Source organism: Mus pahari, chromosome 1 (assembly GCF_900095145.1).
Source record: "Mus pahari chromosome 1, PAHARI_EIJ_v1.1, whole genome shotgun sequence".
Taxonomy (NCBI): Eukaryota; Metazoa; Chordata; class Mammalia; order Rodentia; family Muridae; genus Mus; species Mus pahari.
In genome coordinates this window covers 103,791,142-103,801,952 of record NC_034590.1, presented here as the reverse complement: position 1 = coordinate 103,801,952, position 10,811 = coordinate 103,791,142, and the positions used below count along the sequence as shown (strand labels likewise).

The 10,811-nt window shown below is 45.3% G+C and overlaps 1 protein-coding gene across 2 annotated transcripts in view; it reads left to right on the top strand.

Annotated features, from left to right (window-relative positions):
- Positions 1 to 10,811, top strand: part of C1H10orf90 (chromosome 1 C10orf90 homolog) — a 102,107-nt gene that overhangs the window by 6,656 nt on the left and 84,640 nt on the right. The window contains exon 1 of one of the 2 annotated variants that reach the window (XM_021216105.1): positions 4,977 to 5,130. The exons of the other annotated variant lie outside the window; for it this stretch is intronic. Within the exon in view, the coding sequence (XP_021071764.1) occupies positions 5,085 to 5,130 (46 nt within the window). The 5' untranslated portion in view covers positions 4,977 to 5,084. Of the gene's footprint in view, positions 1 to 4,976; positions 5,131 to 10,811 lie in introns of those variants that run through there. 2 annotated transcript variants of the gene reach the window in all.

Genomic DNA, 10,811 nt, shown 5'->3' with positions numbered 1-10,811 from the left:
ACCAGGCTGGCCTCGAACTCAGAAATTCACCTGTCTCTGCCTCCCAAGGGCTGGGATTAAGAGACTTTGAGTTCTTATATGCTTCTTGCCTCTAGGGTTAGTTTCTATGATTCTTGACCCATTTTGAGGTTTGTCCTAAGCAGAAAAGGAGGGTATATATAGCACAGGGAATACTGAGAGCTTGCGGCTGCATTCAACTGAGATGAAAAGACCAAGAACTCGAGTGGAAAGCCTTCCAGGCGAGAGCAACCTCTTCTACTTGGTCAGCATAGCCGATAAGCGGTTAGTGAGTCCTGTAGAGGCGACTTGGCCTTCTAAGCAGGGAGCCAGCTAATGGCAGGAGTGTGGGCAGGCCTCTGCAAGCCTGGGCTTTTCCTCTGGTGGTATGCTCTCAGATCCAGCCCAGCGATGATGCCTCTCCCCACTCCCTACCCCAGCCACCTGATGTGCTGTGTACAGCTAATGGCTCTTCTAATGAGAGATTTACCACTTGGGGCTTTCAGACGCTGCGCCAGCCTCATTTGTCCAGTTCTTGGCGGAGCTTGTAATCATCTCTGTGGGCTCCAGGAACCAGGCTTGCAGTTATGGCCAATTCAACTAAACAGACTATCGACGACAAGAAGTCAGCAGTCCCATACACAAGTGTCACGTTGCTCCTCCATGACATCGTATGAGAATATTTTTGCATCTTGTTTTTCTAATGAACCTGAGTTGACAAGTTCTTCTGATGTTACTGGAAAGCATGCTTGGCAGCTGGGTTTAGGTCACCTCAGGTCATCTTGTGAAGAAGTTTCAAAACTGTCCTGTTTTCTGTCCTGGTGTTAGGACATCCTCTAGCCTTGAACTAGAATCTAATCGCCCTTGCTCATCCTTTAGAAAGCTGCATGCCTATGCCTAATGACCTGGACAACTGGAATCCTATTATAGGCTGGATGTCACCCAGGCTGGAGTTAGAGAGGGGGCGTCCTCTTCTTGCTCACTATTGTCCCCAGTTTTTTTGTCAGCACCCACCTGGGTAATGGCTTCCCCTGAAATCGAGTGGCTAAATGACTTCAATATGGTATAATGATGCTTTGTATTCAGCAAGCTTGATGGAGAAGAAAGTGTATATAAGGCGCATCAGCTTTATGAAAAGATAAAACTCAAGTGGAGATTGCCACCCTCTTCCATACACCTTAGCTTATGTGTTCCAACACATGTCCCAGCCATGGAAGAACAGGACTCCAAGAGAGAACAGGACATTGCTCTGCAACCCAAGCAGAGATGGGGCATTGAGCCCTCAAGAGATGTCAACCTGCTTAGGCTGCAACTGAGTGGGTTGAAATCTAGTGTCCTTCCTGCCTTCTGGGCCTCTTCCCAGATGGCCATGCTGTGCCCTCGTGGGGTCAGAGGAACAGATACAAGATTCTCATCGTCTCTCTTCTTTCATTAAGTGTTCCTACTACACAGATTCTGGCTCTCTGCTTAGGTCTCTAAGGAATGGCAGGAAGTTTGGTCCCCACACCTGAACCCCGAGTATGGTTGCTCACTAGCTCTGTAGCCTACTCATGAGAAGAGAATGCTCCCCCTTCCCTCTCATCTCTAAGTCTACCTTGAATGCATGTGGGCCACACAACACTGAATTCCTGTTTGCTTGTAGCCATCCATCACTACCAATCGTGGTCTCATACCAAGATTCCACTCCCCGTTTCTCCCTCACTGCATATAGGCACTAGCCTAGGAGGAAAAGTTAACCATCAACAAAATGGAGGCTTTCATATGGCTGCCAATATGATCTGTGTGTCTGCCTCTTTCCCATGCATACTTTTTCAGGAAGACACCGCAGGGCTGGGGTGATTGGAAAACCTGAGTTCAACCCCCAAGAACCAATATAAAACAAAACAAAACACTATACACAATCGTACATGATGTAACCCCAATGCTGGGGAGGCAAAGGCAGGGGATTCCCTTGGGCTGGCTAGCCAGCCCAGCCTAGCTGGCAAGTTACAGGCCAATGAAACTGTCAGAAACAAAGGCTGGCTAATGTCTGAGGAGTAGCACTCAAGGACTGTCCCCTGGTCTCCTTGTGTCAAAGAGTGCTGTGTACCTTAGAAGGGATTACATAAGATCAAGATGGAGTCACTGGCTAAAAGGCAAAGGGGAACCCACAAGAAAGGATGAGAAGCCAGAACTCAGATATTTGTGCATCCACTGTATTGACATAACTCAACAGCTAAAGTGCAGAAACACCCAGGGCCAGCTAAGGGATAAAGAGATAGGCAGAATGGCATCTATCTGTATGATGGATGCTACCCAGCTTCTAAAAGGACAGGGAGTTCCAACAGATGTATAACTCTGAGGATGTTATATAATGTGAAATATGCCAGTCACAAATGATGCTTGTATGTTGAACTCAGATGCTGTTCTTACTGCTGGGGAACTCCTAAAGACAGGAGGCTGGAGGAATGGCAGCAAGGAGTCAAAAGTAAGGATGATTTCTGTTCTGTAAGACGAGAACTTTTAGGAGCTGGATGGTGTCACGACATGATTGCTCTTAGTGCCACCAAATCACATGCCTAAAAGTGACAGAAATTGAAAAGGTTATATTATGTATGTTTACAACATTTTAAAGTCACCTGTAAGAGTCAAAGATCTCCATGTCACATCTCCCCTGCCCCCACTTAGGCCATGGACTCTTCAGACACAGGGACTTCTGAGTGCCGTGTGCCTGTGTTCTACTGGCACTTTACTTGAGGCCTTAGTGAACATGTACTGCACTAAGGCTGGATGGCGGTGGTACTGATGCTGTGCATAGGAGCACCAAGAATGTGGGATTTGTACATGCCTTACCGTGTTGAGTGACCTTCACAGTTGAGGATACTCCACTTAGCAGGAGAGTCACTGCATCAGGTTTCAGAGGGCCTGCATGTGCCTCATACTGTAGGGGGTCTTGTTCAATTAGATCCTCTGGGACTGAAAAATCCACAGGCTTTAAGAAGATCTCTATTTTCCTCCATAATTGACAAATTATGTGGACAGTGTCTAGCCAACATCTGCCTCAGAGTCAGTCCACAGTCCAGTTCAGCCACTGTGACCTGATGGTGACATACCTCAGGGTCAGCCAGTGGCATTCACTGTGCCTAACTGTTTACCAAGGCACTGCTCATCTGGATAATGACCACGCTGTTGATGCTTCATCCCAGAACATAAAGCTGTCAGCATCCCAAATGATCTGCATCGTTGAAGGTCCTGAATGATGCAGCTGGCCATATCTTCCCTTTGGTCTTGGCTGCTGCATCTCATGCTTGAGTAGCAATTCATGTGTGCCAGGACCATCTCAGCCCAGGGGCTTTAGTTCAGTCACTTCTCTAGTGTGGCTTCCATCACAGCTACAACAGCACATGACCACAATCATCTCCCTTACCTGTACCTTCACTGACTGTGTTTTGTTTCCTGTAACCAACCATAGCCAGAGAGTAGCAAATGGGAAATTACAAAAGCAAGCAAGTCACCTGTTAGAAGTTGTATTAACATGTGCTGCGGAGATGGCTTAAGTGGGTAAAGTGGCTGCGGCTGCGGCACAAGCATAAGGACCTGAATTTGATTTCCCCAGAACTTTTTTTTTTTTTTAAAGTCCAGAGTGAGGGCTAGAGAGCTAATTCAGTGGATACGAGCTCTTGTTGAGCAGTGTGAGTCCTGGAGTTCAGATCCTGATACCCATGTAACAAGCTGGGCATTGCCCCATGCATGCCTGTAATCCCAGCCCTGAGGGGCATGCAGATAGAAGGATTGCTGGGGCTTGCTAGTGCCAGTCTAGCTGAAAAAAATGGCAAGATCTAGGGTTGAACAAGAGACCCTGCCTCAAAAGAATAAGGTAGAGAGTAACAGAACACTAGACACCCTCCTCCAACCTTCCAACAACACACACAGTCATGTGCACCAATACACACACGGGCACATACAACACACACACAAAGACAAACGAACAGTTTTATCATAGCATATTGTTGTAATTGTTCCTGCTTTATTATTGGTTACTGTTGTCAATCTAGTATTCTGCCTGATTTTTTAAATCACATGTTGTCATAGGTTTCCCAGTATAGCAAAAGCATAATATGTAGATAGTTGATACCATCTGCAATTCTAGGCCTCTAGTTGAGTCTTGAACTACTTCCCTCTCTAGATAAGGGGGACTAACTGTAGAAGTCACTTCAAACTAAGTCACATATAAATCACAAGATAATGTTCTTCATATTTTAAGGTCAAAGATAGTTTGATTGTATAAAAGCCAGCCATGATAGCTATTACAGAAGAAGGAATGTCATATTGCTGAAGTTCAGCTAGACTAGTTTTGAGAATTAGCAATAAGCAAATTCACTTTTTGATGTTGTGATGTTATCTTGGGTATATTTAGTCCTAAGACATTTAAAAATATTTTTTAATTTTTTTTTAAATTATGTGTATCTGTATAGGTCTGTGTATGTGTGAGTGCAGGTGTCTACAGACTCCAGAAGAAGATGTTGAATACCCTGAATCTAAAGTTATCAATGTTGTGATCCTTCTGTGTGGGTGCTGGGAACCCAGCTTATGTCTTCTGCAAGCGCAGTGCATGCTCTTAACCTCTGAGACATCTTTGCAGTTCTCCTGAGGAACTCTTATATCAACTCACTTGCTGTTTGATAAGGAACCAGTATATAGTCAAAGCAAGTGACGTACAAGAAAGTAGGGCAGGCTGGAAAGAAATCTTCTAACTCCCGGTGGCACTTAAAGGGTGTTTGTTTGTTTGTTTGTTTTGGGGGGGGGTCCTTTTCATGTCTAACTGTTCCCTACAGGAAGCTTTTAAACAATTCTCTTGAAACTCATCGTACTTGTCAAATGAATCTCAGATCTTAACCCCAAATTAGTGGAGATGAGAAGTGACCCTGAGGTAGCTATCCACCTCCTGGTTGCTAGGTAAACATTCCAATGATTTCATCAGTTGGATCGGGACGGAAGGTTGGGAGTTTGACTCATTCTGAGAGTTGCTACAGGTGCAGACTGTGGCCATGGTCCTTGATTTAGCAAGGCACATCTTTGTCCTTAGATGGTCTTTGAAATGAAGTAAGATGTCTTTGAGACATCAGCGAGACATGATTAAACTGTCTGGGGAAGGTATGTTCTTGCGTTCTCCTCACAATATTTCAGGGTATAAATGTTACGTTTGTTTTGTACATACTTAATATCTTCAACTGCCCAGACATTCTAGGTACCAAGTTCTAGGGAAAAAGATGAGATATTTGTAGGAGTCAGACTGCTTAGCAAGTGGCAGAAAGAAGCCCATGTTATAAAACTTGTCTGGGATGGGGCTGTGAGCTGACTTGGTTCCCCTAAAAGATGGCTCAGACCAAATCTTTGATGGTGTGAATGTGATGTTATTGAACAATGTGATCTTTGAGGATGTGGTTATGTTAAGGGGAGATCACATTGGATTAGGGTGGTCTCTAGACCCAGTGGCTGCAACCTTTACAAGGGCAAAGGGGCTTAGAGGCATAAGGCCATGAGAAAGATGGCTGTGGGAAAATGGAGATAGAAATCTGAAGCAGGTGGCTGAAGGTAGGAGCAACTGAGAGTCCTTCTGAAAGGAGGTGACTTTGAACTGTGTCAGAGATAAAGGGTTAGGAGTTATCCCAAGGAAAGGCTGGGAGACAGTACTTGTAATCAGTCAGTGCAAGGTTGTGAAGAAGTTGAAGGTACCCACATCCAGGATGTGAAGTAGTTTTGTTTCAAGGGTTCCTGTATCAGTTTCTTTGAACCTCTGGACGCTCATAGATGTATATTCCTGTGTAATATTTTCTAAGACTTAATGTGAAGAAAGCTTTTTTAACAAGAGGAACCATGGAGCCTTTCTATATGGTCATTGCTGGTAATGTTAAAGGAATTTAGCCAAGCTTGCAAGGAGGTATGGTTTGTGACCACTGGCCCAGGTATGAACTTGTCAAGACCAGGGAACATAGGTAAAGTATACTGAGGCAATGGAGAGGAGCTTTTCCACCTTGTGGGAGGATCCAAGAGATGAGAGAAGGCAGGGATGCAGAGGGTAATGCTTCTGTTTGTACTGTAGGTAGGGGAGGTATGAGCACTCTCTAAGGACATAGAAAAGATGGATGGAATGGTGAACTCTAGGGAACTTAATTGATCCCCCTTTGAGAAAGACTGCATAGGGAATGACTTGGAAGAGCTGAGCTGTAAGCTTTTAAAGTATCATTTTAGTACCACTAAGTTGTTAACTCATCGAGGGGACCTGAACCCTCTGGCTAGATTGTTCCACCTGAATTTGTTAAGGAGAAGCAGAGGTGAACAGAAGCCATCAAGAAGAGAATCCAGAAAGGTAGACAGAAGAACACAATGTTCTGGAAGTCCAAAATAGAAATCTCTAGAGGCTCAACTGAGGTTAAATCTCACAGAGACAGTGAAATCTAATTCTGAAAAGTGATTTTTCACTATCAAATGTGTCTTAAGACAATGAAAGGAGCTGTTGCTAAGGAGACAGTAGCAATCAAGAGCAAGTCCTGACTCCTGTCAGACTGGAAATGCTATTCTACAACATCCACCAGTGCAGGGCGAGGTGTCCAAGTGCACCTCTCCTTTCCTCTGCTACTGTGCCTTAGATGTGAGAGTGCACATTCAGGCACACACCCAGGACTCACATACTCCCCTGTTTGCATGTGGCATTGATGGATTGGTTCATTAGGCAATACACAATGGTGCTTGTCTGCTGTTTGTAGGGACAGCTTGAGTCGTGTTAGACAATGTGTAGGAATTTATTATTCTGTAGGTACATCCTACAAGTCATCAATGCGTGAGTAGCCCTTGTCTTCATTCTTTGCCTTGCTCTGCTTTCTCCCTTGCTTTTGTCTTCTGCTTGGTTATGCTACTTCCACTCCCCCGACTCCTTTCCATTTATGTTTAAATTCTCCTATGATAACCTTCATAGTCACCTTGACCGAATTCAGAATCACCTAGGAGACCCACCTTTGGATGTGTCTGCGAGACTTTCCAGAGAGATTTATCTGAGCTGGGCAGACTTCCTGAACATGGATGGTCAGTACCATCCCCATGGCCTAGGGTACTAGACTTAATAAAATAGGGGCAAAGGAGAGAGCGAGCCGAGACACCAGCATTATCCCCTGTTTTCCTACGGTGGACAGACACCATGTCTCTGTGTGACCAGCTGCTTCCCCAGCTTGAGCCACTCTCCCTGATGCACCATGACGGACTGGAACCTCAGACTGTGAACCAGAACAAACCTTCCTTAAGTTCCCATTGTCAGACACTTTGCCACAGCAATGAGAAAAGTCACTAATGCATGCCATATCTGGCGAGGCCACTAAACATTTCCTGGCCCTCTCAATTGAAAGAGCTTCCCTGTGGTAGCAAATCCATGACATTGCCTTGACATCCTATGGAGAGCAGGGAATCCCCCCCACCTTTTGCTGCTCTGCGAAGGGCCTGTCTCCGTTTGTTCATAGTGGTGAAGCCTGCTGTGTATACTTGGAGAGAGACAAGGGAGTAGAGTAGCTTTGGGTATGTAGCTCAGGCTGAGTTGAGATACAACTGTGAGTATTCCAACAGACTCGGAAGAGCATCTCTCAGCGTAAGCTAGTGAGTTAGTAAATGGACAAACAACCAGACCATTAAATGCCATGCACCAGCAATGATGACCATGGGTCACTGGATGGTTTTAATTTGCTGCATCATAAATATCAGCTTGCTGATGTCACTGCTAGTTTTATACTAAGTGAAGCCTCATTTGGTCCCTATGCATACATGTGAGGCACAGCTCCTTGAGAGTTGAAGGGTAGTTTTTGAATTAAAGCACCATGGTTTCCTTCTGGGTCATCAGACATACCGTTCATAAGGGGTGTTAATAGTCTAAGACCATGTTGGACTTGTGATGCCTCATGTGCTGAAAAGCTGACTGAAGCATGGATGAATACCTACACTCCTGTATAGGATCCTCACTTGGTGGATCTGGGGGTGGTGTTGGCTGGTGGCATTACTAGAACAGATGTTTCTTATCAGTTCCTCCAATGCTGGCCCTGCTGCTAGAGGGGCATACTTGGAGAATCTCTGTTGTGGGATAGCCTTGAGGGATGGTTAGCCATCACAGCTTTTTCCCAAGAATCAAAGCCAGGAGACAATTGAGAGCATTCAAGGATAGACCATTCTTAAAAGATGATCCAAAGGCCAGTGGAGGGTATTCAGTGGAGGGGACCTGAGCGAGGATGTTGTTTAAGGTAAAGTTTGACCTTTGGTTAATGTTCTGCCATGATCTTTTATATCACAATCATGGTGTCCCTAGTCCATAGTGGAGAATGATACTCAGGGCAGAAGGAGGCGCTGCACTATTGACAGCAAGTTCCAAAGTGCAAAGGAATAGAGCAGCAACTCAGCAATGGGGAGCTATGAGGACCCGACAGCATCAGCCACGTGTTCTGACTTTGTAGATGGAGGGAACAGGAGCAGTGAGGACAAACAATATCACAGTTACATAACCACATTTGACACCTCAGCTGTGAGTCTTCAGATGCAAAGCCTAATTGGACATGCATCCTTCAGTGACTCAGACCCCACAACCTAGGCCAGTTCTTTTCACCCAAGGCCATTTCTCCACACAGCTACTTTTTTGTTTTTGTAGATTGCCTGACTTATATACTGTATTAATATCACAATCACATGCTCCATAGGCTTTTGGCTCCTTTCCATCATGTGTCATCATAAGCATTTTTCTGTGCTGTTATATAGATGTCATATGAATATTTCAAGGTTCTACATTCTATCTACCTGAATCTCCCCCCAGTTACTGTGGTACAGGAAATCCAACACCCCCCAAATATGCCCATATTCTGATACATCCTGATATGAAGATATTATCTTGGATTGTCCAGGTGGGCTCACTCTGGTCCAGGAACCCTTGTTCAAGGGAAACAGTAGGGCAGAGTCAAGAAGCAGGGACAGCAGCAAGGGCAGAGGCTGGAGTGAGGCAGACATGGCTTAAGGAATATGAATAGTGTCCAGAAGCAAGAAAAGTCAAGGCGAATAATCCCGTTAGCACCCTCAGAAAGCAATGCTTGGATACTAATTTGATTTTAGCCCAATGTTAGATTTGACATCTCTAGAGGATGCATTTGTCTGTGGCCATTTGCTACAGCAGGCGTGGGAAGCTCATACTTAATCACTTTGTGCTTCCCTGTCCCAGCAGCCTTCCCATTCCCCGCCCCCAGAAACAGAGGTATTTATGCCCAGTAGTAAGTACTTATTTTTATAGGATATTACATCGTGACATTGCATTGACATTAACTTAGTTGTGTCACTCAAAAATTTCCAGTCACCCTGTGAAGTAGCCACGTCCGTATCCTCCATCACATAGGGAGGAACCCAGGTACGCTTAGCAATGTGCCCAAAGCCACCCATGAACCCAGAGCTGTGATTCCAGCCCCGTGACTCTGTGATGCAATTTTAGCGGCTGCCTGACCCATTAGTGCCACATTAGTGACGCTGGACCTTGGCAAAGACCTGCCTTGACCCGTGCTATAATAATATCTATCGCCCCCCTGCCATTTGTGGCATGTTTACCTGATATCCTTGCCCAAGTGCTTTAATGAGGATCTCCCAGAGAAGTGAAGGCAAGGCCTGCACTTCTACAGGAGGTATCTATCATTTTCCGCATTTATGGATGAAGGCAGGCTCCACAGTTGATTCACTGAAGGTCAGCTAGGGCCCAACTAAAGCAGATGAAAACACATCTGTACCCCAAGACTGCGTATTTTAAAGCTCTTAAGCCCCACACCATGCTATACAAGCAGCTCAAGTGACTTCTGTCTTCATCAGCCTCACTGCCAGATTATCACAAAGCATCAACATTGCACGGGTCCTCACCAGGCCCTTCAGGCCTGACATTAGTACTTCACAGAAAGAAATCTGCATGTCATCGTGAATGACCCTCTGTCACCCAGTGACAGCTATAGATGGAACCACAGCCCAAGTCAGGAGGTGATAGAGGTCCATTGTCACTCAAAAACAGGCTGTAATGGAGGCAGGCTTTGGGTGGGTCAGAGGTGAACCTTGAAAGCCCCCAAGGTCAAATCCTGACCCCTTCACATATCTGCCAAACTTAACAGTACTATAATATGTGATTTCTACCCCACCCTGCCCCGTCCCTGACCCCCCACCCCCAAAAAAGCTTTAAACTTATTCAAACATGCAGGAAATCTTTTCATGGTACTGGAGATAAAGTTCCCACCTCCACCTCAATTTCATCATATTCTAGAATTCTGACATAGGATGCTAAATTTAGGGAGCCTGTTTTTGACATTTCTAACCTCCAGAGGTTAAAAAACACTCCATTGTAGTGTTTTTAAAAATCGCATTCTGCCAGGCAGTTGGGGCTCATGCCTTTTATCCCAGCACTTGGGAGGCAGAGGCAGGCGGATTTCTGAGTTTGAGGCCAACCTGGTCTATAGAGTGAGTTCCAGGACAGTCAGGGCTCCACAGAGAAACCCTGTTTCAAAGTCTCAGGGGACGGAGTGGGGGGAAACAAACAAAAAAAATTGTATTCTATAGAGTTAGTCATAGGGAGGCAAAGTTTTGCCCCTGGTCTGAGGAGACTAGAACACTGGCTATGTTTACATAGACTCCTCCAGCCAGTTCTCCCTTTATTTGTCTCACATTTCTGTAGAAATACCCTGGCAATATTACTGTGAGAGATTTTGGGTTTGCTGTCACTGTGGGTCTGCAGCTAAGCTTGTCTCAGTCCTGCCTCACGACTCAGATCAACTTTAAAATGCTCCTTG